Source organism: Xiphophorus hellerii, chromosome 13, assembly GCF_003331165.1.
Source record: "Xiphophorus hellerii strain 12219 chromosome 13, Xiphophorus_hellerii-4.1, whole genome shotgun sequence".
Classification (NCBI taxonomy): domain Eukaryota; kingdom Metazoa; phylum Chordata; class Actinopteri; order Cyprinodontiformes; family Poeciliidae; genus Xiphophorus; species Xiphophorus hellerii.
The window spans coordinates 12,561,569-12,588,830 of record NC_045684.1 but is presented as its reverse complement, the minus strand read 5'-3'; the positions used below and the strand labels follow the sequence as shown (position 1 = coordinate 12,588,830).

General features: G+C 37.9%; 2 protein-coding genes across 6 annotated transcripts in view; one reads left to right on the top strand and one right to left on the bottom strand.

Annotated features, from left to right (window-relative positions):
- Positions 1-200: 200 nt before the first annotated feature.
- On the top strand, positions 201-4,273 carry LOC116730682 (40S ribosomal protein S19). Of its 2 annotated transcripts, XM_032580056.1 has the most exons (6): positions 201-349; positions 542-612; positions 1,625-1,725; positions 2,519-2,702; positions 2,912-2,966; positions 3,884-4,273. In XM_032580056.1, exons 2-6 carry the CDS (start codon positions 542-544, stop codon positions 3,929-3,931), a joined length of 459 nt encoding a protein of 152 aa, XP_032435947.1. In that variant the 5' UTR covers positions 201-349; the 3' UTR covers positions 3,932-4,273. The 2 variants fall into 2 exon arrangements, with proteins under 2 accessions (XP_032435947.1, XP_032435948.1); XM_032580057.1 differs by lacking the exon at positions 201-349 and having other exon boundaries at positions 356-612.
- Positions 4,274-5,144: 871 nt separating this feature from the next.
- kmt2ba (lysine (K)-specific methyltransferase 2Ba) overlaps positions 5,145-27,262 on the bottom strand; it is a 48,736-nt gene continuing 26,618 nt past the window's right edge. For 3 of the 4 annotated variants that reach the window (XM_032580038.1, XM_032580039.1, XM_032580040.1), the window contains 24 exons: positions 23,262-23,354; positions 23,044-23,161; positions 22,227-22,337; positions 21,843-22,033; positions 21,656-21,757; positions 20,913-21,023; positions 19,946-20,007; positions 19,691-19,854; positions 19,542-19,609; positions 18,794-18,928; positions 17,921-18,079; positions 17,692-17,809; positions 16,819-16,897; positions 16,341-16,501; positions 15,998-16,159; positions 12,515-14,741; positions 11,344-11,466; positions 10,244-10,362; positions 10,030-10,155; positions 8,738-8,990; positions 8,054-8,164; positions 7,889-7,972; positions 7,676-7,805; positions 5,145-6,466 (listed from right to left, as the gene is read on the bottom strand). In XM_032580038.1, coding sequence (XP_032435929.1) covers positions 6,191-6,466; positions 7,676-7,805; positions 7,889-7,972; positions 8,054-8,164; positions 8,738-8,990; positions 10,030-10,155; positions 10,244-10,362; positions 11,344-11,466; positions 12,515-14,741; positions 15,998-16,159; positions 16,341-16,501; positions 16,819-16,897; positions 17,692-17,809; positions 17,921-18,079; positions 18,794-18,928; positions 19,542-19,609; positions 19,691-19,854; positions 19,946-20,007; positions 20,913-21,023; positions 21,656-21,757; positions 21,843-22,033; positions 22,227-22,337; positions 23,044-23,161; positions 23,262-23,354 — 5,283 coding nt within the window. In that variant the 3' untranslated portion in view covers positions 5,145-6,190. The remainder of the gene's footprint in view (positions 6,467-7,675; positions 7,806-7,888; positions 7,973-8,053; positions 8,165-8,737; positions 8,991-10,029; positions 10,156-10,243; positions 10,363-11,343; positions 11,467-12,514; positions 14,742-15,997; positions 16,160-16,340; positions 16,502-16,818; positions 16,898-17,691; positions 17,810-17,920; positions 18,080-18,793; positions 18,929-19,541; positions 19,610-19,690; positions 19,855-19,945; positions 20,008-20,912; positions 21,024-21,655; positions 21,758-21,842; positions 22,034-22,226; positions 22,338-23,043; positions 23,162-23,261; positions 23,355-27,262) is intronic. The other variant, XR_004341387.1, reaches the window with a different exon arrangement.

Genomic DNA, 27,262 nt, shown 5'->3' with positions numbered 1-27,262 from the left:
TACCCTCTATTGGAATACAACCGGAATGACTTGATATTTTTTGTATGTAATAGCTTGTTTAAACGTCATTATTTTTAATCAGTTTGATCAAAATAATTCACACATGAATAAAGAGAAATATCCAATTACCCTAAAGGTGGTAAAGAGAGGTAAAATTAGGGGTAAAATTAAAGCCTGAAGGTGTGTTGAATGCACTCATGGTGTCATCCTTTTCTTATGCGGACAGTCTTCCAACATCCTTCATCATCAGCATCATTTCCTTCAGATGCTCCGCCGCGTTAGCTTCGACTAAACGGGGACACGTTCAGACCGGAGAGCCCTACTGGCGTCTATAAACTATATCATAAAAGTATGATTCTTGGCGTAAAATAATTACTTAAAAAAAAAAAGACAGAAGCTTCTCTTTAGCTACGTTAAGCTAGTGGTTAGCAAGTGGACCGTTTCCAACGGCTGCGGCACGCGCCACATCCCAGCCGCGACAGGTTTCTAATGTTAAAACAATTTTATCAGCTCACTTTTGTCTCCGTTTTGTTTTTCCTAGATGCCCAGCGTGACGGTGAAAGATGTCAACCAGCAGGAGTTTGTTAAGGCATTGTCAGCTTTCCTTAAAAAGTAAGTAAAACAAAGCGCAAAGCCAGACTTTCTGTCACTAACTGCCAGTCCGTCACCCGGTCTGATGTATGCTAACTCTAATGACATAACAAACATTATGGGATGTTTGTTTCTTTGTTTATAAATGAGGGAGGGGATATAAAAAAATGTAAATAAACAAATTCTACACTATTATTATTATTATTATTATTAATATTTCTCTCTATGGTTTGTTTTCACATCGAAGAAATTTGTATTTATTATAGAATTTATTCTCTTTTTCCATTATCAAAAAAGTCTACTCATTCATCCAATTCAATTCAGTTTATTTACATAGCACAAATTCACAACATGTCAACTCAAGGCACTTAAATAAAAAGTTCTTTTTATTTTTTATTTATGCATACATTCCACTTGATTCTAGTTACCAAATAGTGCAATAAATTCAGTTCATTATTCAAATTAGTAAAAAAAAAAAAATGTTTTCTGTCTATGGAATCTCACCAGATTGCAACAACCTGCAAACTTAGTGAAATGATTTGATCTACAGTTTAAAAAGAAAAAAAGTATAGTACAGAATCCATGTTGTTTATATAATCTTTACTGATTCTCAATAACACAGTTTTGTTAGATAAAACTTGATTCAATTTTATTAATTTGCAGCTTTTAAGGACATTGTTCAACTATTAAATAAAAATATTTTTTATTATTTGTTCTTTAGTATACATCTTTTGGACTCCATTATGGTAAACACTTTGTCTTTTGTCTTGTTTGTGAGTAGATTTAGGAACTCTCAGTCGCTTTCCATGCAATTATCATTGATTTTGCTCTCATTTCCCCTTAATAAACTGTCATCTGGCTACAATAAAACATAAAATATGCTCTTGTTGTAAACCGTAAAGCATTATTTAAGTATTTTATTTATATTTGAGGACATTCATCCCCTTTGTTTCTTTGCTGATTAGCCTAACAATACACATCTATGCAGTACATAACATAATATTTATCCATATTATGCTCAAAAACATTTCAGATCTGGGAAACTAAAGGTCCCAGAGTGGGTCGACACTGTGAAGCTGGCCAGACACAAGGAGCTAGCTCCCTGCGATGACAACTGGTTTTACACCAGAGCAGGTTGGTTACCAATGTTCATCCACTGGATTTCAACTGGACTGGGCCACACTCTCTACCAGATCCAATTTTTATTGATTTTTTGGATAATTAATTTTTTCTTCTTTTCTGTGTTGGGAGTTCTCATAAAATTACTACTTCATTATCCTAATATTACAACTGTATTCTCGTAACATCAGGATTTTATTTGGACTTTGGACCTGAATCCAAAGTCCAAATAAATAGAAGGTTGTCAAACAAGATGGCCGCCCTCTTTACTATGGACAAGGAGGACATGGATGGAAAAGAAACAAATGTTACAAAACTTAAACCTTCAAAACACAAACATTTGTTTAAATCAATAAATTCAATTTATCACCCCGAAATGGCTATAAATTGTACTGAAAGCTTTAATAAAATACTCCATCCATCCATATTTAAGTAATATTTTATATGTTTTGTTTTTTAATTTTGGCACTTTTGGATCTCCATTGATGTGTTTAAGTTAGTTCAAATGTGCATTTTGGGGTTTGTAATCAGATCTTAAAGGTAACAATATAAATAATTGATTACAATAAGCAAAACAGAAAGAAAATCATTAGTGAAGTTAACTACGCATCCTCTCTTCACTCACTACTAAAGAAATCACAACTGTTATTTGTCCAGCTTTAATTTTAAATGTGAGGATTTATTTGATATAAATTGGCTTTAACATAATGCTAAAAACTTTGATGTTTTATTTTATTTTGCACGCTGACAGCAAATAAGTCAGGAAATAACCAGTACATATTTATTTTATTTTTTTGCGCCTCTCTAGCGTCCACAGCTCGCCACCTCTACCTGCGAGGAGGTGTGGGAGTGGGCGCCATGATCAAGATCTATGGAGGCCGCCAGCGGAACGGCGTATGCCCCGCCCACTTCAGCGTGGGCTCCAGGAACGTAGCAAGGAAGGTTCTTCAAGCCCTGGAGGGCCTCAAGATGGTGGAGAAAGACCCCAATGGGTAAGACAGGAAAGAAAAGAAAATCTAGATATGACCTTGATCAATAGTTTGCCAATCTTTATCAAGTATGGATGCTTTTTCACTCATTCTCTGTCCAGTTGTTGACTCTTAACGACGGAGTATTAGGGCCAGACTAAGAGATTTATTTACTTTTTAAAATTATGACAATAAAGGAATCAGCGTCTAATCTTTAACAATTAATCTTACAGCGGTCGTCGACTTACTCCTCAAGGTCAGAGGGATTTAGACAGAATCGCTGGACAGGTGAGGTTTTCCATGATAAATATATTTTGAATTTTATTAATATGTATAAATGTATGTGCTGCTTTAATGTGTCAAACAACTTAATTGTATAAAATAAAAATTATGTTTGCTTCTGTCTGTGTTTTTACACTGCAAAAACACAAAATCTTACCAGATGTTTTTTTTGTTTGGTTTCTAGATGAAATATCTTACTGCACTTGAAATAAGACAAAACTAACTTATAAGCAACTTTTCAGCAAGGCACAGGAGTTGATTTTAAATAAATAATTCATTAATACTGATGAAAAAGTTTTAGTTCCATTGGCAAATTATTTCACTCATATCAAGAAATTTTTCCCATTTTATAAGTGAAATAATAGCCCAATGGAACTATCACTTTTTTTACAACATTAATGAATTATTTACTTAAAATAATCTCCTCTATCTTAGTGAAAAGTTACTTGTAAGTTAGTTTTGTCTTATCTCAAGTGCACTAAGATATTTGCTCTAGAAACTAACCCAAAAACATCTGACAAGATTTTGTGTTTTTGCAATGTATTTTTTGATAATTATTAAGTAAATGATAGAAGTGATGTCTTATGTTTTATCAGGCTTCAATTAGTTATTTAGGAACAAGGGAGAAGATTTGTACCCAATTTGCGGTTGTGTATTATTAAAATTTGAAATTAAAATGGTATATTTTCAGCAAAATTTTTTTTGTGCTACATAAAAACTAAAGTGATTATATATTATTTCTCTTATTTTAGAGAAAGTTATTATGCAAAAAAAAGATATAACAACCTGTGGGCGCTCACACTTGGCCTGTGGTATTTGCTGCCATGTTGTCTCTAAGAAACTGTGTTGAACCTTCTTTAGGATGTTGGACACTTTATCTTTATTGCTTTCTTGTCCTCTTGTGTTTCCTTTTGTGTGTTCAGGTCGCCTCTGCAAACAAGAAACAGCGAAGTTTACAAAGCGCCGCCTGAGGAAAGCATCCAGAGCGCATACGGCGTGTTTATTCACTTTTTATTTGCTTGTCTTTTCATATCAGCCTGGTTCCCACTCTGTCCAAGGACAGCAGACAGAGATGCATGAGTCTGCAGTTCAGCTGAACTTGTGAACCAATATAAAGTAGAAACAAGCATTAGCATGTTAAAGTTGTTGCTCTCCACCAAGAAACTGTGAAAACCGGAAAATAAAACAAATACAACGGACCCAAAAACACGCTTTACTCTTTCGAACAACTTTGTTTTCAGAAAATTATGCATATTGTTGATTTTGCTACAATAAAAGCTGATCAATAAATTTATTTGTCCTGTCAGCACTAAGACCTGGTGATCTGTTTTTCTGTGGAAATCAAAGCATGTTATGTTGCATTCCAAGTAAAGTTAAAGGAGATTGAGAAAATTCAATATATTTTGTTTGGTAGTCAGTTTTAATTTTCAATACAGTCACAAGAATAAAACTAAAATTAAAAACTGCAGAAGCAGTGTGTTTAAATGCAATACAAATGTTTTTGTTCATTTAAAGCAGGGGTGTCAAACTCCAGGCCTCAAGGGCCGCTGTCCTGCAGTTTTTAGATGTGCCACAGGTACAAAACACTGAAATGAAATGGCTTAATTACTTCCTCCTTGTGTAGATCGGTTCTCCAGAGCCTTAATGATCTAATTATTCTATTCAGGTGTGGTGCAGCAGAGGCACATCTAAAAGTTGCAGGACAGCAGCCCTCCAGGACTGGAGTTTGACACCAGTGATTTAAAGCATATGAAAAACAAAAATGTATGGAATAGTTGGTCAAAATTGTGAAAATATGCAATAAAAAACTGCAATGGAATTTCAAGCTTTGGCTCAAAGTGAAAAAAAAATTTTCAGCAACATTTAAGTAAATTTAAAATTAATGTTTCAGTAGTACATTTAGCATCATTGTAGTTTTTTAGTGTATAAAATGCAGTAAAAATTATTTACTTTGTTTTTTGCAACATTTTATGTTTCCGATCATCTACTAAAACATTCATAAGTCTGTCATACAACTGGATCTTCAGTCAGAGGCTTCTACAGAGCATCTGTAATACAGACTGCTACAGGAGACAACATGTATAATAGGAGTTACATTTAATTAATTTACCTTTTGAACTAATAAAGTAACATTTGTATTAAATATTCATTTATTGCTTGAACAGAATGCAGACAATAGAACAGAAACTTTGAACAAATGTTTATTCAACATAAATAAAAAAAAATGAAGGTAAAAAAATATGTAACAGGTTTAGAAATTTTTTATACAACTATTTACAGGATCCATAATCTGCCTGTAAAGTAACGTGTGAAATTTAATTGAAATTCCTAACATAAAAGAGAAAAAAAAAAACAATAAACAAAAAAATTATTACAAACCAGTGACTTCATCCGGTCTCCAAATGAGAGCGGACTTGTGTTCATAATAGTAGCTCACGCTTTTTAGTACTGAACGATTTAACAATGAGGAATCGGCGTTCATTAAACGGTTTATTAAATACAGCCTTGCTCTATAAAACCTTAGAGGTAGTACACCTGAGAGAGACGAGAACGCCGTCCTTCCTGTTCATCCACCTCCAGCTGTTTAAAAGCCCAAACACGTTTCTGTTAGTTGGTTGATTAGACATTTATTGTTCAAATATACAAAAAGATTTAGAAAGGACTGCATGGCAGGATCAGCAAGTCCTGCAACAAGAAAATTCTCCTTCATCAGGCTTAAAATACACACACACACAAAAAAAGATAAACAAAACGTCAGCGGGGTAAAAGCACTCGGATCATCACAAATAAAAGTAGAAAGATTTAACTGGCTGCAGGCGGGACGCACAGATGGAGGACTCTTAAAACTAACATTTTGGGGATAAACAACAGCAAGACCTAAAACACTGAAGTCCCTGCTCTCCGGAGAAGAGTTAAAATGTAGCTGCTCTACAATGTACACAAGGTGCTTTGGGTGCGACTGGAAGTGGAGCCGTGTCCCGTCTTGAGGAGGTCGTGTCAAAGTAAGGTGCTGAATGAATCCTCCTCGTTCTGCCGACGGCTCCGTTTCCAACTGCTGGTGAGCTCCGTCTGTGGGATAAAGACACCTTGAAAGAGCGTGGCGTGAAACAAACGCTACAACTGTCCAGGAAAGGCATGAGAAGACAAACTACCCATGATTTGTTTATAAATTAAACTCCACAGAAGATGGCTTCTTCGTTACAGAGCGGTGATAAGCGTGACCAGAGTTGCTAGTTTAGGTATCGGCGGCACCGCCTGGCGCCGCAGTTGCAGTGCAGCTTGTTGTCGTCGTCCTCGATGGGGAACTTGTAGTCGTAGGTGAGCTCCTCGCCGCGATAGATCTTCCTCAGGGCGAAGATGACGATGTGCTTGCGGCCGTCCACGTTGATGACGCGGGAGTAGCAGTTCGGTTCGCACGAGTGGTTGATGAAGCGGGCGGCGTTGCCCTGCATCGTGGCGTCCACCACGTCGAAGTCGTCGATGCGGAACATGTAGCAGCCGATGCCCTGGAGCGAAACGACAAGTGATGAAAGTCTGTAATTTCAAAAATTAAGACCCGTTCTGCATCTTAGTGAATTAAAATCTAACTGTGATTTCTCCATTTTTTATCTTAATTTAACCTGCTCAATTATAACAAATTATTTTTAATTTAATCTACAAATCTATAGAATCTAATTGTGATTTTTCCATATATATATATATATTTTTGTTTTACCTGCTCAATTATAGATATTTTTTAATTAAATCTCAAAATCTTTTGGAATCTAATTTTGATTTTTCTTTTTTTTTGTTTGGGGGAGGACACAAATTGCGGATCACTTCGGATTCAGACTTGTGGGAACTACGCATTTCAATTCTCTATAGAATCTATTTTTTCTACAACTCTTAACTTTTCAGGATGCTGAAAAAGTTGCACAAGCAACAAGAAGGAAACTGCAATCCAAAGTCTAAAGTTGCTTCGAGAGTTTGGGGGAAATTCCCAAGCAGCTGGAGTCGGTGGTTAACGGTGTAACAGGAAATGATGACTTAATAATTCAGCAGGACTCTGCACCAGCCAAAACTGCAAAAAGTGGCAGCATCTGCTTTAATTACAGAGAGGAAGGCGATTATAGAGGAGATGAGACACAACAATAAAGACAAGCTGAACTGATAAAGTTTTAATAGGAGAGAAAAAAAGTTTAAATATCACAAAAATAAACTTAATATATCCAGAATAGTTGCAGTTTTAGTAGAAAGAAGCAGTAACGTTATAACTTTAAAAATTAAAATAAGGAATATTTAGCATCTTGTGAATTTATACTTTGATTTTGGTTTTATAAATCAGATCATAATTTATCTTTTAACACATCAACATCAGATTATTATCAGTAGCCCGATTTGAAATGATGGTGCAAACAAATATGATTGTTTCAAAGATACAATCAAGTCAGATCTTGATAACTATCGAAGTTTTTGTCTCAATAAAACAACTTTTTTCAAATATTTTTCTTCTGATAAAATTGTATCTTTATTCTAAGATTATGACTTTAATCTCTTAGTCTGATCCCAGTCCTCAGGGTCAGACTTTAATTTGTCTCAGAGATTTAATTTAAACCTGATTACTTGAACTAAACATCTGCCAATTACTGCGGTTACTATTTATAAATAAAATTTTTCAGGAAGTACATCAGGGGACAGGTTCAGGAAAATGTTTTGTTTCAGTTGCTCTCACTCACCTTGCTGTCGTAATATTTCTCCCGTTTATCGGTCAGGACGGCTCGGATGACGGTGCCGGCGTACTCGATCACCATCTCTCCAGCATCGATGTTCCTCTTGCAGAAAAGTCCACGGCCGTGAATCGGAGATCTACCATGCAAAGATGGAAAAAAGATTTCTCTCGTGTTCCAAAAAAAATCTGAAGTTTATGCAGATATTTCTCCTGTATTTACCTGTAAACGCCCACTGCTTCTTTGGAGATTTTTTCCAGGTGTCTGAACCTCATTGCCATGGGAAGCTCGCTGCTGGTCGCTCGTCTAGACGAGTTAAAGACGAGTTGAAGTCAAAGCCAATCAATAGCAGATATTTAATGAATAGTAGAGATTTAATCAACTAACCTGGAGGCTTTAAGTGGGAATTCATCGTCGTCTTCATCAAAGGGGGCGATAAACTCCGGGAGCGGTCTGTGCTGCGAAGCCAGGAAGTTGAACATATCAAATGTTGCTTTCCTGGTTAGAAAAACAAAAAGTAAACACAAGGTAAGTTGCCATTTATAAAACAAAACAAGAAAAGACTAATTAAATCCCCAACGATGTGCTTTTAAAACTAAAAACTGCTCAGATGTACAGCAGCAAGATCCTTCAGAAATTAAAATAAAGGAATCGATTTAAGTTGAGATGAAATTACATTTTATTACACAGATCGTGTCCTTGTGTTGAAACTGCAATGTTTGTGACCCTGCCTGTCAATATATAGCCAAGTACAGATTTTTAAAGTTTATTTCTCTGCTAGTTTAGAACCCTGTAAAATTTTAAAATGAATGCTCTTCATGTCAGTAGATTTTAAAAAGAAACCTTTCTGGAGCTGCCTCTTCTCTAAAACAAAAACACTGAGGTTTGAAATAAAAACAGAAATCATATTTTATTCTTAAGCCATACCACCCAGCTCCATCTTCTTCCTTTTCTGGTTTAGAAATCCAAATTATGTGCAAAAAGCAAGCAATAAACAAAGTGATATCCTAAAGTTCACCAAATTAGATTAAATTAAAATTGCTACATTTGTGATTTTCTGATGTAGCGCACCGTGTGTAAACTTCGGTTCGGGCGCAGCCGCTCGGGTTGAGAGGAAGCTCTTCTTCGGCGTCGTCGCAGCGGTGGAAGCGGAAGCGGTGCCGCTTGCAGTCGGCGGCGCCCTCCAGCTGCTCCAGCAGGAAGATGACGGCGTCGTGGACGACGCCCAGGACGCGCTGGCCGCTCATCACGCCTAGGGGAAGCTGCTTCAGGTGGAAGTCTGCTCGAGCATCAAGGACGCCGTCGACCACAGCGCGCCACGCCACTGAGCGGGAAGAAACAAAAAACATTTGTTTTAAAATGTTGGCAAAATATTATTTTTGGCCAGTAAAGTAGGATTTTAGCTAACGATTATTTTTTAAAATTGATTATTATGACAATTACTCGGCCGAAAACTTTCGTCACATTCTGTGGATTTTTCGTTAAACCTTTTTAATGCAATATTTGAAATACCTTAAAAGACTCGAATAAACACAAATAACAAAATTTTTTAAATAAGAAGTTATTTTTTTGCATAAAATCCAAAAACATAGCATAGCTGTAATATATGCTTGATAATTTGTAGCAAAGGATGAATCTGCAGCTAAAAAAATACTTTCAATAATGCAATAAATTGATTAATAACTGAATGGCAACAAGTTGTTTTTTTTTTTGTTGTTTTTTTTTTACAAAATTTAACTAGATGAAGCTAAAACTATGTCAGTTGAGCAGTTCTGGACAGAAAATATTTACAGATAAAAGCTTTTATTGTTATTTTTTTTATCTTAAATGCAAAACTGTAACTCTCCAGATGTGTGAATTTTGAAACGACAGAAATGTTCATCTCTAAAATAGAATATTAGGGCCACGCTAAGAAAAAAACAATTAAATTACAAGAATAAAGTCATAATCTCAAGTAAATAAAGTTGTATGACTGTAAATCAAAATAATATGGGAATTGCCAATAATACAAGAATAACCTCATGTCAAAATCATAATATTACCACAATAAAATCATAACAATATGATGTTATGTAAACAGATGTAATATTATTAGAAACTAGTCGTGATAAGAGAAAAAAAATAATACAAATCAAATAATAGGATAACGCATTGTTACGATAAAATGCATTTCTTTTATAGCTTTGACTTAATTGTTGCTCTAAGTGTGTTGTTCTTTCAGCAAATGGTCTTTTTGAGTCTGTATAGTCCTGTTAAGAGTTACTTAGTTACTAAATTAGTGGACAATTTTAATAATTGATTAATTATTATTAATCCGATTAATCATTTCAACCGTAAAGAAAAAGCAGAAGAGCCCGTCCTACCCTCGATGCTGTTCGCCTTGACGCTGAAGCCGTCGTCGCTGGTGATCTCAAACCGCAGGTGAGGCTGATTCATGCAAGTCTTCTTCCTGTATTTCAGCGCAGGAGCGTCGTCTTCCGAGCTGAAACCTGCAGAATCACAAGTAAAGATGGATTCAATTTCGCACACAAAGTAAACAAAATAACCAAAAGATCCACAAAGAGCCGAGCGACAGACCTGCATAGGGAGCCCACTCAGAAAGCTCTCCGTGTCGAGAGCTGACCCACATGTGGGTTCTACAGTGTGAGGGGACGCCGGGTCGGGATGACGGGGCTGAACTCTCAGCCTGAGGACGCCTGAGGAACCAGGAAGAGACGAGCGGAGGATGAAAAACAGGATGTCAAAATACACTCTGTGGCTGAAAATAATAACTGTACAAGTAATTTGTAACTTCTTGTAATTAACTATCTTAGTATGGTTTCGTGTAAAACCAGGTTTGTATAAAAATCAAGCCTTTTTCAGGGTATGTTTTCCAGCACCACACTTCAGATATAACAATGCAAATGAACTAAGAGGACAGTTTCAAATCACAATTATGATGTAATTTATTACTGTCAATTATAGTCTTGTCAGAGTATTGTAGTTAAACTAAAATATAAAAGAAAATTATGTTTTGAAATGTTTCTTTCTCACACACATGACTAGTTCGAGAACAAATCACAAATTTAACAAAAAAAAAAGGAAAAAACCCAGCTCATTTCAATAATGTCACTTAATGTATAAAATATAAGACCAACTTTAAGTCATTTAGCCATTAAGAATAATAAACATCCATCAAACTGGAACAATTCAAACAAATTATGTTAAAATAAATGAACTTCCTGATCAAACTAAATTAATAATATACAAGAAAAAAGTGTTTGTGCCAAGTTCCCTTTCATTTAGGAAATAAAAATAATTTTAGCAACCCTAACTGGCCTAAAATAAGAAAACTAATTGTCTGATTTCACTTCAGACAGAGAGAAAAAATGTGGATATGTCCTTTTATTATCTTTAAATACATGGTTTCAATTGTAAATAACATTTTCGAATTTAGGCTTTTAATCAAACATTAGATTGCAATTTATTACAAAACTGTGCGGTTTGAATATTAGGCACTTTTAAGCATTTTCCAAACCTTAAAATTCAAGCCCTGCGTATTCCACCCCTGCGTAACACGTACAGCACCTATAAGTCAATCCTTGTTTTCTTTTTATAATATGTCGAAAAAACAAATCTGTGTCTGAAAGTATTAATTATAAAAGTAATTAGTAACTTCTTGTGAATAACAGTGTTACCTGAAAGAAGATGATGTTGGAGGAGGAGGAGGAACAGTGATCTTCATCGGCTCAGGTGCTTTCACCTGGTCCAGATCAATAACGTCGTTTGTTGTCGGAGCTTTCATTCTGACGCCGCCGGGTCTGTTTAAAAAAATCCAACCACGTTTTATATTTCCACTAACTTCAATCCTGTGAGAAAACGTCTGAATCGGCTCTTATTTTTCTTCTTCTGACTTTTTGGATCACAACGAGCAATAAATCAATTAATTGCAACATAAATGAAAAGAAATTCAATCATATTTTTTTTCACATTTTTCTAATTTTTCTCTTTTTTTGTACTAAAAACTGGAAGAAAAAAGTTTTCAGTCTGGTTCACTGGTCTCAACTAAACCTTTTCTGTTTTTGAAAAGAGACTTCACTATTTATTTTATTTGTTGTTTCTGTAGTTTTGTTTGTATATTTTGGATATCAAAATATCTTCCAGATCCAGTGATAAATGATTAGAAATTGAAGTATCTTGATCTTTGAGAATGTGTTCTTGCATTATTATGCCATTTTAGTACTTGAAAATAGTCTCAAAATAATAACGCAATTGTTTATCGCAGTAATTTCTGGGACAATTTATCGTCCAGCAAAATTTGTTATGACAGGAATGTCTTGCATCAATGACATAAAAAGTCAGATGAAATGTGAGATACATACCTGAATTAGTATTACAGATGGAAGTGGCACAAATTAGATTATTTTAGGTTGAAAAGATCAGGAATTGTAAAGAGAGAAATTGTGACATATGTGAAAATCCGATGTGCAATTCTGTATAATGTGGGACATATTTGGATGAGACAATTGGAGGTAGGACTTAAACTTTGTCTTCTTCCTGCTCCTTTTCAAACTGGATATGGGACTTTTGTTTATGTTTATTTTAACGTCTCTACATTATGTTTTCTTCTTATTTTTTCTCTGACATTTTACTTGTTCGAAATAAAGAATTAATTTCACCCAGATTGCTGTGAAAAAGTTGACTATGGGTCGCATTTGGGAAAAAAAAGGAAAAAGAAAAGCGGATTTGCATTTGCCTGCTGTGTGAACGTAGGCTACGGTAAGTCCATTTACGATTTAATGAAGGTAAAATGCTGACAGAGTTATAGTTGCCTCTTAACTTTTAATACGTTTTTTAAAAATCTCTCACCTTGCTTCCTGAATTTCCTCCATTTCACTCGACGGATCCTTTAGGAAGTCAATCTTTGACTTCTTCTTGGATTGCCTCTCAGAAAGCGCAGACGCTCTCTTCACTCTGATTTGGTGGGGTGACGGATCGCCATGGAAACTACAGGGCGACTCCGAACGCCCCATCAATGTCTGATCTGACTCCTGAGTGTGTGGAAGCTGCGATGGCTGCCGCTGCCTGGTCTTTTGTCTACGACTGTTGTTGAGGATGATCGGCGCCGGCCGCGGCGTCTCCATTTCTGTGGCCATTGCTCTGTTGATGATCGCCTGGGTGGTGAGGTCCTCCATCTTGGAGAAACTCGCTGGAGTAAAAGTCTGAACGCTGACGGGAACTAAAGGAGCTGGAGAGACGACGTGTTTCACTGGCAACACTTTGACAATCACTTTTCTCTCCGGGGTTACGTGATTGGCGGGAGGAGAGACGTTCATATTCGAAGAGCCGGGGGAAGGTTTTAAAATCACACGCGGGACCGACTGATTTAAACCGCCTCCGCTGTGGAGCATCTTGGCGATCTGGCTAATTCTGCTGTAAGTCGGCGAGTTTCCGGCAAGCGTCTGGAAAGTGTTCGATTTGGGGTCTTTGACGAGGATCTGCCCCTGTCGGTTGACGAGAAGCACCTGGCGGACAGTCGTCTGCGGGCTGGGCGAGTTCACCACCGCCGCCACCTGCTGCTGCGACGCCTCCGGTTTGGAGGTGTCCAATCGGATCGTGAAGGATCTGCCTGGAGCGGCGGAGGGCTGGATGGGTAGAGCGTTCAAGCCGTTGATGATGATCGGCGAGGCAACGGGATGTGGGACCGCACACAAAGTGGTGGAAGACGGAGAAACCGAGGCGATGCTGACGGTCTGCCTCACTTGAGGCGCAATGAGGGTGATGTTGGGGTTCAGCTGGAGACACTGTTTAGGCAGCAGAGGCTTGGACATGGAGGCGCCAGACAGCTTCCTCTTTACAATGATGGTTTTCTTCGGCATCATTTTGGTTTCGGATTTTGGAGAAAAATCTGGATCATTTAAATCGTCTTTGAACACGTCGGTCGAATCATTTGATGAGGTTTCGTCTTTGTCGGGAGCTGCGCCCTTGTTTGAGTTGACGACATGGCCATCTTTAGCTGAAACAAAATGGCCCAACATCGGATCCAGCAGCAGCTCCTGCTGAGATGTCGGACTGTCGGAGGACAGCGGGACTTCCTCTTCCTGCAGGCACAGCTCCTCGCACATGGAACTGGGCTCCATGAAAACGGGGGGGGGAGAACTTTCCGGATCCTCCAGTTTGGACGTTTGCATTGGCAGAGAGAAGATGGACTCCAGCCTCTGCAGTGCGACAGTTAGATGTTTCGTAGGTGTTCCCTGAACACTGCGGGGTTTATTTTTGTCCTCTATGTCCTCTGTCTCCGACCCGCTGTCCGCCCCGTCTAACTGGGAGATCGACTGAGCTGCAGCGGGTTGATTGGCGGCATCAGAGCCGCTCGCCGCGTTACACACCACCGTGCGTGAAATCCTAGAGTAATGTCCGCCGTCTTCATCCTCAGAGCTGTTCTCTTGATCGTCTTCTCGCATCTCCACGTCCTGCGGCCCGACTTCCGCCTGACCGCCTCCCAGATCCATGTTCTCGGCGAGCAGAGCCTCATCGAACTCCAGCTTGGTGCCCAGCATGGACGCCACGGCTACGTCCGCGTCGCTGTCGAACACGGTGTACGGCAGCTCTTGAGACATCAGCTGAGCCACTTCCTCCTCCAGGTTGTCGGGGGCGAGCGAGATCCCATTCGTCGTAGCAACAGCGGCGTCTTCTGCCTCCGATGATGCCAGGAAGTCCTGTGGGACCTCTGCAGTCACTGGGGCGGTGATTTTAAAGTTCTGGGTTCCTCTGGGGGAGGGGGAGACGCCACCTTGGCGAGGAGAAAAACCTCCACAAATGCTGGACCTCGGAGGGGAGTTCCACACCGGGGAGGTTGAGTTTTGCCTCGAAAGCGGAGGTGAGGCCGATCCAACGGTCGTCGATTTGGGAGGGGAGCTGAAGAGAGCACATCGGGAGCCGACGGCGCCCCCAGGACGGACGCTCATCGCCACAGACGGGTTGTTTTCTGTCGGCGAGGAGCTGCAGCGGCTCCTGGAGGACACCCTGCGAGGCCGCCTGGTGTCGTCCAGGTCCCTCAGGGTGAGGATGTGATGAGACTTGTAAGACGCAGCTCCTGAAATCAAAGGCATAAAAACTAAACAGAAGAAAAATATTCTGGTTCCTACAAAAAAAATCAAAATTAAATTTTTTTTTTACAGTCGTTTTAAAACATTTTGGATATTTTAGTGCAAAATATCGGCTTCAGAATGAACTTCATTTGAAAGAACTGGTCTCATTTTATTCCTTGGGGCTGGACAATATGGCTGAAAAACTTCTCATGCTGTAAGCATTTCATTTCAGTCAGTATCATTAATTAATGATTAGTTATTTATTTCAAATATCTCGTCGCCAAGCTGGCAGTGTGACCGTTCCTCTTTTATCCATGTTTTTTATTTCATGTTGTCGTTTATTTTTAAGCAGTTCTGAGGCACAGTGGGCAAACTTTTAAACTGCTGTGGCAGTTACTGAACATGCTGTTGCCAGGTAACCAAAGAATGAGTGAGTTGCTAGGTAACCAAAGAGCGAGTGAGTCAGTTGGTTCCACCAGCTTTGCTTAGTTAGTGTTTTTTTTTTTTTTTTAACTTAATCATGTTACTAATTTTGTACCGTGTTTTTTTTTTAAAACTGTTTTACTGTATTATTATCAGGACAATCTTGTAAAAGAGCTCTCTAATCTAGAAGTTATAATCTCGTTAAATAAAGGCTGAATAAATGTTTTAAAAACCAACTAAAATAGGTTTTATTGTCAGAATCTGTCTCCCAATTCTTCATTAAAGGACATCTGAACTATGTTTATCCACTTCATTTCTGATATTCCTGTTTCTAATAACTCCACAGAATTTTCTGTTACAGTCTTGTATAGTATATTATCATTATTATGACTATTATTGTTAATCTTGTTTTTTTATATATTGTTTCTTAACACTAACAACTTTTTGCTTTTACTTGAACGTTTATATCTGATATACTTCTATAATAAAATAACATACAGCAATATAATATACAATTACAATACAATACAATTATAGAGTCCGGATTGCTTCAACCTACATTAATAGAGATTCTCTTAACCACATTTTCTGATGTAATAGATCATAATTTTGCTTAAACTTCTTTTTAAAAAAAAAAACTGTAGTGAACAGAATGCTTTGTTTGGCATCTAAAGATTTTTTTTTCACAACTCAGTCTGGTAGATTCGGTTCAATTCAAGACCAAAATTGAAACATTTTTCCATTGTCCGTTTTATTTTGTTCCAAATTGAAGACCAGATACTACTCCAGATAGAATAGGAACAAATTTTTTTTTTTTAATGTCAGACATTTTACTGACCAGGAGACGGGAGCGGTCGTGAGGATCCTCCTGCTGGTCTTCTGGTCTGTGTGTAACCCGGACTCCTAGGCCCAGGTGTGTTGTGCGTTTTAGAGTTTGGAGACGAGTTTGTGGACTTGATTGGGCTGGAAGAGGAGCTGAAGCGATCTGGAGACTCCATATCTGCTCGTACATACAATATATTATCATTATTAAACCACAATAAACTAAAAAAAAAAAAACGCATGTTATTTTGTCAGATGATGTTGGAAAAATAAAATCTTTCAGTATTACTTTGGGTTTTAGGCTAAAAGCTTTAGTTTTATTCCGTCATTTGCAGCTCAGACTGGAGCAACCTTCTCACCTCTGTGGCGACTGGGACTGTGGACTATGGTGCGGTTCTCCTCTCTGTCCATCCTCAGGTCTTGTTCCTCGCCAGGTAGAGGTGTGCTCACCTCTGTCACCTTACAGGTGTACTTACAGCGTCTGCGAGGGTCCACTGTGCTCCAGTACAACCGAGAGCATCTACAGATTGAAGGCAGAGAAACCGGGTTTATATAAAATACTGCAAGTCAGATTGAACCTACAATAACCTCCACACAAATTCACATAACATCTAGTCATTTTTTAAAACACTAATTCTCTAAAACAAATATCAACTTTGGGGAAAATAAAACACTAGATTTTGTGAAAATATAGAAACTAAATGAATAAGATGAACGTGTGAACTGCAGAAAATGATGGAAAAAACTTTGTGTACTGGTTTGACAACCAGTACACAAATACCTCCAAGCTGGGTAAAAGTACCCAGACCTGACTTTATATCAGAAATAAAAACTTACTGATAACCAACAGGATAAAGCATCCTCCCGTTTGACGACAGCTCTGACAACACACCGAGTTTCTGAATTTGTAGAGAGCCTAAAAACAAAACAGAACATTTAGCACAATAATTTAAATATTATTGCAGAACAGCAACTGATAATTGTTTTAGTAATCAATTGTTCTGATGATTAATCAGATTTTAAAAAGCCATGTTCGGCAGATTATTTATTTAATCACTTAAGCTTTCTTTATAAAACATTAGAAATATATACAAAATGCAAACAACGGAATTCCTTTTTTACATAAAAAAAATAAGCTTATGAAATGTTGCCTAGAACGCAATATTTTTAGCTATATTTATTAAAACAACATGTGAAAAGTTCAGCCCTTTCTGCTTGACTTAATGTCAATACAGTGTATTTTTATTATTATTACAGAATTTAAATCAGAGTTAAACTTTGCAAATATTTTTTAGCCTTAACTACTAAAGAGCCAGATAAAAAAGCATTTTTTTCCCCAACCTTAAACACAAAATAATGTCATTCTTATGCAGTTCTGGTAGATTAATTACTGATATAACTGTGTTGTACTTTCAGCAAGTGTCCTTTTTTCAGTCTGTGTACTCCATTTAAAATCAATTACTAAATTAGTTGACAATTATTTCAATAATCGATTAATCCGATTAATTGTTTCAGCCCCATAGCAGTATTTAAAGAAAATATATGCTAGTATGGCTGTTACCAGTGGCTGACATCAATACTTTTTAAAGGCAGCAATTATAGAACAAAAGCTTCATACAGTCTTGTCTATTTTATTAGGGGGGATTCCTGTTGGCAACAAATAATATACAGTTTGCACAGAAGAATAAACCAACACACATTTATTCTCACCTATTGTCATGTTTATACTTTCTGGCTCAAGGCCTGTAAGAAACTTTCTTCTCAGATTGATTCCCTCAAAGTCCACATAGACCCGGCGAGAGACCTTGAACCCACTCCCTGACACCATCTAAAATGAAACAATCAGAGTCAATTTTATTACAAAAGGAGTGAGAATTAAGATGATTCCTTCCTGTAAATATTAATGAACTGAAAGGAAAATTGACTTTCATCCGCTCACCTTTGCGCTAACGAGATCCCTGTGTTTGTAGCAGTACACCTTCCTGTCCTGCTGGAACACACACTTATCTGCACGAGCGCACATGAAGTGGTAATTACTCAAGCAGGTGGCGAGGCAGCAGCCCACTGTGGCTCCACACTGACCACAAAGATCACAGCGCTAGATGAAGAAATATCATAAACAAACAAAAAAGAGATATTAGAACTGTAATAAAATACACTACATGCTGTGTTAGCAGGCTCACAATGTGCATCTCTGACATAAAAACCTGAATGCAAAGTGGTCTGGCTGGAGAAACTTATTTTTCTAAGTTCAGATATTGATTAATATAGCAAGAAATAACATCCAGAATCCAAATAATATTCAACATTACACTTTCCTTGTGCAAAAGTTACACAAGACTGTAGGAACCAGGCCATTATCACCACATATTAGGGGTCTGCAACCTCAGTCCAGCTAAGTAAAACTTTTTTTAAAGCTTTAAAGCTGCAAATGTTATGTAACTTTTTGTGAAAAGGCAACTAAAAATGTTTTAATAAATATCTAAAATAACATTTTTGGTCATTTTTAATAAAAACCAGTATTTGATTTCTGTTTTTAGGTTTTAAAACATTTATAAAATACAAAAAATGGCTAAAAGAACTTTAGTTTTCAATAAAACAATGAGGAAAAAAGTAAATAAATATTACTGATATTTATGTCATTCTGTTGTGGAAATTTAATTCAGGATTTATTCCATACATAACTAAAAAAAACTGCTAAAATCTGCATTTTATATCAATATTTATTTTTGTAAATGTTACTTCTCCACTGCTTTAGTCAAATTATCAAGGAAGATTGCAGACCCTTGCATTAACAGTTTGTCATAATTACCAAGTGGCGCCCCCTTGAGACAGCACTGTGCACTTGTAGAAGAGCGCTGTTCTGCTCATAGACCTCTGCAGACCACAGGCAGCAGTTGATGTGGGCCCACTCATTCTGCCCCAAGTACAGCAGCCGCCCTGCGTCCTGTAGGACAAAAACACACGCATCACGCATAAAATATAACAAAGTTTACTTTTGAAACACACACCTAGTACAAAAGATTTGTGTAAGAACAAAACACTAATTTAACACTAATAACTGACATCTAAAACACAAGATCACCTTTTATTTCAGTTACAGAGGTGAATAACTCATCGACAAATTAGAAATAATAAATACTCAGTACACTGAATAAATCTGTGTTAAATTAATTTCCACTCAAATTAAATGTTTAAAGCACAATATAAATAATCACTTGACTTTCTGAATGGAGCCTTTTCTCTAAAAAGTTTATTACAACATTAATGCAGAACTGTACAGATAAAATATAGAATAGAATACACTTTATTGATCCCCAATAGAAAATTGTTTAAATCACAATTTAATTAATTGAATTTACCTTTGGGATCAATAAAGCATTTTTAAACTTGAATCAAGTTCTTATATGGACTTTATACAGAAATCAAGCACTTGCCAAACCTTGAAATTCAAGCTTTTTCAAGTATTTTTCCAAGCACCCGTACAAACCCTGCAATAAATAAAAGCTAAGGACGTTTTCAGCATCTAAAACAGGTAATAGATTTCTGTAGAAACTCACGCTGGGAGCAGCATCTCCATATTGCTGGCACAGAGCACATTGTCTCAAATCCTTCATCTTAGTCGTATCTGGAATTAAAAGTTAACACATAAACTAGAGAAAAGAAACAGCTAAATACCTCATTTTAGAGGGGGAACATGATTCTCTACCTTGTGGACACTCGGGGGCGCTGATCGTAGAACGAGAGTCCCAAGTAGCGACCGATGTCGGCGTGGCGCCGGTCTGAGCCTCCCTGGTGCGGTAAGCTCGCTCCATCCACTGAGCGTAGCTGTGCTCCTTTGAAGGAGGAAGCACGGCCTCGGGAAGCATGCCACTGAACAGCAAAAACAATACAGAGAGCTATAAAACACTTGATTTAAAAATAAAATTAAAAAAGTTAGCAAAGATTCACTGAGTGTGCTCACCTTGGCAACTCTTCAGAAAAGTGATGGCACGAAGAAAACCAGCTGAAAACCTGTTTCATAACCTGTCAGAAAAACAATTTAAGTTTAAATTTGAGCTGATTTTAAACAAACAGCCTCATGTTTCTGCCATGGAAGCCAAGAATACACAATAAAAACAATCATACGGCTTAAAGATGGATTTTTTTCATACAAGATCTGATCTTAGTCAATTTTTTTCTAAAAACCAAAGAAAAAATATAAATGACAGAAGATATATTAAAAAATGCCTTCTGTGAGTTGAATGACGGAGTATTAGGGCCAAACTATAATTTTTTCCTTAATTATGAGAAAACAGTCATAATATTAGAAGAATGAAGATGCAATTTTACCAGAAAAATATGAGAAAAAGTAGTTTTAATGAAAAAAAAATTTTTCTATAATTATCAGGATTTGACACGACCATCTTATTCATTTTGGATAATTCCTTTAAAGGTCCTGCTACTAATAATAATTTGATGCTAATGTGTTAAAACTGTAACTATTTCCTTATCTGTAAAACTGATACCAAATTATAACTTAACAAGATGATCAACATTCTTCATTTAAATTTTTGTGTCAAATAAAATTACTCCTACTATTACAACTTTATTCTGGCAATATTAAAACTTCATTGTTGGATTATTTTGTCTTTATTCTTGACATTTTAAAATATATAAATATTCTAGCTTGGCCAATAATAATCTGTCTTACAGTTGATGTGAATTCAAAATCCAAACAAATAGAAGCTGTATAACTCGCTTCTGAAACAAGATGGCTGCCAAAGCGTGTGGGAAAAAAAAAAATCCAAAAATTAATTATTCAAAAAGAATAAAATTTGATTAATTGATAAAAATTGATTTATCGGTCAGGTCTAAAACAAATTGGTAAAAAGTATAAAACAACAATAAGGTAAAAATATTCAGAGTGACAGGGAAGAGGAGGAGCTCACCTGAACGTAGTGCTCTTTGGACCGATTTGTTGGCCTCTGATCCTCGGGAAGAAGTTCCTCTTCCTTCAGCCATTTTTTCATCACAGTAGCAACATCACAATGAAACGCTTTCTGACAAGAGAAATGACACAAGACGGGAGTCAACAAGAATACAAAGCAGAAGATGTGAAGATGGAGATGAGTGTTAGACAAAGTTCCTTCACGTCAAAATTTAGTGGTTTTCCAGAATTAAATATTTTAGTCTTTTCAGTCAAATTTAAGAATTTTCTAATCAGTAAAACTTTTAAATGAATTTACTACAGAAATGCCTGCATATGTCAGGATGTAACAACCAGCAAAAAACTAAAAACAGAAAGAAGGAAAGGTAGAAAAAGGAAGAAAAGACTGACGATGAGATACCAGGGAAGACGGAGGGATGAGTGGACCGGTAAATGCTCGGATGGGCGAGGAAGAGATAGATAAGCAAACTGACAGACGGACGGGTAGACAAGGTGACAGACGGATGGATGGACAAGCAGACGAATGGATGAATAGACGAGCAGACAGTTAGTTGGACAAGGAGACGAACAGATGGACGAACAAGCAGACGGAAAGATGGATGGACAAGGAGAAGGATGGACAAGAATGCGCACAAAGGATGCAGATGGATGGACGGACAGACAAATGGATGGAGAAGCATACGGACAGATAGATGGATGGACAAGCAGATGGACAAATGGACGGATGAACCCAAAGCTACTCACTATCGTCGTGTATCCGTCCTCTCTGAATTTGTCCTCCACGGCTCTCAGATCACAGACGTGTCTCTCCGTCCTGACGGACGCCGTCTCCTTTGACTCCTGACACTGAAATTCAACAAACGATCTCAGGACATTTCCCAGTAAACAAACAAACAAAACAACCTGGATGCATGGAGCCGTTGTCTCTCACCTGGTTACAAAGCAGGAGGTGCTGAGTGCTGCAGGAGGAGAGCAGCTCACTGAGAACCTCCTGCAGTCCGGACAGCAGCTTGCTCTGCAGCGCCTCCTTCACACTGCCTCTGTCGGTGTGGCGCCCCCTGCAGGCTGTGCAGGTGACGTCCACTTTGTCAGACTGACTGGACATGAGCCCAAAAAGCTCCTCTGTAAACACAAATACGACCGACGTCACTTTTTTTTCTAAATTATAAAAGTAATAGAAAGAAATTGAAAGCATCTAGTTTTTTAGGCATTAGTTATTTGTTGGAAAACCCACATAAATGTTACAAATGTGGATTTTTGTCCAGCAAAAAAGTAAAACTGTAAGAGGAAATCACAGAAATTGTAATTCCCTCACCTGATATTCCTTCACATCCATAATGGATCCAGTGGCTGCACTCTGAACATCGAATCATCTCAGAGGTTTGGTTTCCCTCATAGCACTTCTGGCAGACGGGGCAGAAATTACCTGACATAAACACACACACAAAAACAATTAATTACTTTTAATTAATTGTTATAATAAAAATAAACACAAACAAAAGAATCAGCACTCTTAAAACTCTTAAAATACTTTATATAATATATGAAATTGAGAGACTAATGTGATTTAAAATCTAAAAAGGATGAAAAGAGTTGGAGGACAACAAATGTTTCATTATTTAAAAAAGGATTAAATTAAATTGTTTTGTGATAAAGATTGTGTTCTTTTGCAGCTTTAAGACAAAAAATATGACAAGTTTATAGATTTTTGGTACAAGTGGACGCTATATTAAGGAACTGAGACCTGATTTTATTTAAATATTGGCTTTTCAATGAGTGTGGGTTTTACCACCTGTCCTGCTGTTCTTTTCTGGTTTAAAAAAGGAATTTGAAAATCGGCGGTAGAAGTTATGTTTGTGTTTTTTCCCCTAGTCATTCTTATGTCAAAGCTGAATGAGTATTTCTGTACTTTTATTTTAGTATTGCAAGACAAGGAGACATGAAAATACATATATTTATATGTACATATGTATACATTTCATTTATATACAACTGCAAAGACATCAGCTTGATTTTGTTCCTTTACTGCCATCAATGCGTTTCTATTTAAAAGTAAATAGAAAATAAAAATCTACTTTGGATAACTTGTGACTAAGCTTTGATGAGCGGTTCGTGTGTTTTGGAGCACCCACCTTTCTCACTGAGGCTGGTGCAGTCGGGGCAAAGGTCATGCTCGTGGTTCCAGGCCATATCCCAGGTTTTCCCTGGAGTCACGCCGCAGCTCTTACACCGAATGCACGTCATACACACCTGAAGCGGAAAAAAACAATATTTACTCATTACCTCAGCTTTTCCTCTTTAGTACTCTAAAAAAGACTCCAGTACAGTTTGAGGAAGGTGAAGCAGTTACCCAGGGTGTTTTGGAGGTCACTGGCTTCGGGTACGTCGGTCCCAAGCAGGAAGGGTGATAGCAGGTTTGGCAGATCCTGCACTGCAAGACAGGCTGAACAAAAACACATCAACTGTAGAGTAATATTCCACTTTTACTACTTTTTATGTTTCATGACTGTTTTATGTCTCTCTTAAAATGCAGAAAAGCTCATTTCAGGTTTGTACACTTTTCCCACAGAAAAACTGAAGAACTTTCAAGAATTTTCGAGGTAAGTTTTCAAACTTTTCTACACTTTGGAGAGAAAAAAACAAATGAACTAAAGAAAGACCATTATATGATATCATTCATAAGTGTTAGTAATAGTTTTGTAATAGTATTCAAGATAAACTAAAAAAATCTGTAAAAAAAATTTCTTGCAACGTTTTCTGGCATTTAGTAAATAGAAATAATTTTGGTGATTCTAAATGATCTAAAAAGGAGAAAATTTTAATCTGATCTAACTTCAGACAGAATTTTTATTTTTATTAGATGTATGAAAATATCTGGTAACATTTTCCAAATTTAGACATTTAATCAAACATTAGATTGCACTTTCACTGCAAAAACACAAAATCTTACCAAATATTTTTAGTCTAATTTCTATTTCTTATATCTTAATACACTTGAAATAAGACAAAACTAACTTACAAGTAACTTTGCAGGAAGATATAGAAGCTTGATTTAAGTAAATCATTCCTTAAAATTGGAAAAGACGTTCTAGTTCCATTGGCAGATTATTTCACTCACAAAAAGATATTTTTGCTTTGTTATAAGTGAAATAATCTGCCAATAGAACTAGTACTTACAGTAGGTAAGAATTTACCCACCTAATCAAGCTTCTTTGTCTCGCTGAAAAGTTACTTGCAAGTTTTGTCTTATTTCAAGTGTATTAAGATATAAAGTAGAAATTAGACTAAAAATACTTGGTAAGATTTTGTGTTTTTACCAAACTGTGCAGTTTGAATATCAAAAATCTTCAAGGACTTTATACAGAAATAAAACCCTTCCCAAACCTTGCAAACATCAAATTGTAATCCAAGCATTTTCAAGGGTTTCAAGCACCTGTACAAACCCCGTCAGCTGGTGTCAATCTCCTCTGATTGATCCTCTTCAACTATGGGCCAATCAGCATGCAGGGAGGCCTTATTTAAGCAGCCCAGCTGGAGAGAGCGCCCGGCTGGCTTTGTTACCTGACGCATGTCTTGTTGCTCTTTGGGTGAAGGTTTGTGGTGGGAGTTAGAGGGCGAGGTAAGTTTGGGGTACCCTGTACATTTCATCACGTAGGTGTTTTTTCTGTTAGATACACTAGGTAAGGAGGTGGGTGCCACCCATGTAAAGTTTTGATGGAAACTTTTGTTAGATAAAATAAGCAGGGTTTTTGTTTTCTTTTGTTTCTCTAGCTCAGACGGTAGTTAGGCCCTGTTTTGTTTTATTATTTTCTATGATTTGGCACCCCCCTAACCGCCCCTTTCTCCCCCACAGTTTGTGTGAGCCTTCCGGGATTTTCGCCATCAATAAATCCCTTTTTTTTACAACATTCACCTGGACTCTGTCAAGTGATTGTGGCTGTCGTGTTACTCCCCTCCTCACAAAAAAGGGGGGGGGGCTGTAACAAGTGGGGGCTCGTCCGGGATATCTCTTTTCCCTGAGCTGTAGACATCCATAATAATTTGAGAGATCCTTGTGTCTGTTTAGAAATGAGCTTCAGCTTAGAGGATTTTGTACAGGCTCCTAGCCATGTACAGCTGGAATTGTGTCGTAAGGACGACTTGTTATGTCTGGCTGAGCATTTTGATATTTCAGTGAAAAAACACTTTTCAAAAGCTGAAATTAAGAACATTGTTGTTCAAAAACTGGTTGAGATTAAAGTCCTGGTGGACCCAAGTAAAATGGATGTAGATGTTTGTGATGTTCCTTCTGTTGATTTAGAACTCCCTCCTTCAAAAGATGAAGGTGTTGCTGTAATGGCAACGCCATCAAGGGGGTCGCCAGAGCCACAGGCGCCCCCTGCGACTTTACCACGGTTCGATCCAGTGTCACCAGAGCTCAGTGGCTCCAGTGGTAATGTCAGACTCAAGGTTCGGCTGGCCCGCCTACAGCTGGAGGCACAGGAGAGGGAGTTGGTAAGAAAAGCTGAGTTTGATTTCAAACTTGAAATGCGCAAGTTGGAAATTGAAGCTGAAAAAGAGATTAAGCTTAAACAGCTGGAGGTAGAAGCTTTGAGACTTTCATGTGGCAACGCGCCTCCTCGTTCATCTGTGTACTCTGATTCTCCACAGGTGGTGTCGGACAAAAACAAGTTTGATGTCAGCAAGAATATTACTTTGGTGCCTGTGTTTAGGGAGTCAGAAGTGGACTCTTACTTCAATGCATTTGAGAGGATTGCTGTGGCACTGGAGTGGCCAAAGGAGGTGTGGGCTGTTCTATTGCAGTGCAAGCTCATAGGTAAAGCGCAGGAGGTTGTTTCGTCACTGTCAGCCGAGGAGGGCATGAAGTATGAGGTACTGAAAAAGTCAATCTTACGTGCTTATGAACTTGTACCTGAAGCTTACAGGCAAAAATTCAGGAACCATAAGAGGTCTAGTGGCCAGACCTATGTGGAGTTTGCACGTGAGAAGGGACTACTTTTTGATAAATGGTGTGCTGCAAGTGAGGTTAAAAGTGACTTTGAATCCCTCCGCCAACTAATTCTGTTGGAAGACTTCAAGAACACATTGCCGGAGAGACTGGTGGTTTTCTTGAATGAGCAAAAGGTGGCCTCTTTGTCTAAAGCAGCCATTGTTGCTGATGAGTTCATGTTGACCCACAAGAATGTATTTGTGTCTGTACCTCGTGCAGATAAAGTTTTGAACATTCGTCAACAAAAACCTGACCCCACTCAGTCAGACGCTAAGGCTAAGCAGCAATCCCTTTCTCCACGAGAGGTAAGGGAGTGTTTTTACTGTCATAAAAAAGGCCATGTCATTGCTGACTGCCTTTCATTAAAGAGCAAGGCTTTGGCAACACAGACAAAAGGTGTTGGGTTGCTTAAAAATGTGTCGCACTCCAGCAACCAAACTGCTAAAGATGGGAATGAACTAGATCCCTGTTTCATACCTTTTATTACCCAGGGTCTTGTTTCTTTAACAGGGGATCCAAAGGATGGCCGACAAGTCAAAATCCTGAGGGACACAGGTGGTTCCCAGACAATCATTAGGGAGGGTATTTTGTCCTTACCTATCATGACATCTTGTCAGTCCAGAGTGGTTGTTCAAGGTATTGGAATGACCTTTGTATCTGCACCACTGCATAATATCCACCTTAACTCATCTCTTGTGAGTGGTTTTTGCAGGGTTGCTGTTCTTCCCACCTTGCCCATAAAGGGGATTGATCTCATTCTAGGAAATGACTTGGCAGGTGGAAAGGTATTGCCTGTGCCTGAGGTGTTGGACACACCTGATACAAGTGTGGTCTTTGAACCAATGCCTGACATTTTTCCTGCTTGTGTGGTTACGCGGGCCCAGTCCAAGAAATACAGTCTTGATTTGTCTGACTCTTTTCTTGCTACAGAGCAGACTCAATCGGCCGGATCAGAGACGGAACTCAACAAATCTAAAAATGTATTTCCTCTTCCAGGTCCGGAGATGATGGAATTACCAGCTTCCAGGGAGGAATTCATCGCTGCTCAGAAGCAGGACATGACTTTGTTAAAATGTCATTCTTCTGTTCTTACCCAGGAGGAAGCCCAGGGGAAGAAGGTGGCATATATGGTTGATGATGGTCTCCTGTTGCGACGCTGGGCTGGTGAAAACTTGGAAGACTGGAGTACCATATATCAGGTGGTTGTGCCAACAAGGTACCGCATGCAGGTGCTCGCATTGGCACACGATCACCCACTGTCGGGGCATCTGGGTATAAATAAAACTTATAACAAAGTTCTCAAACACTTCTTTTGGCCAGGTCTCAAATCTGATGTTTCGCTTTATTGTCGTACTTGCCAT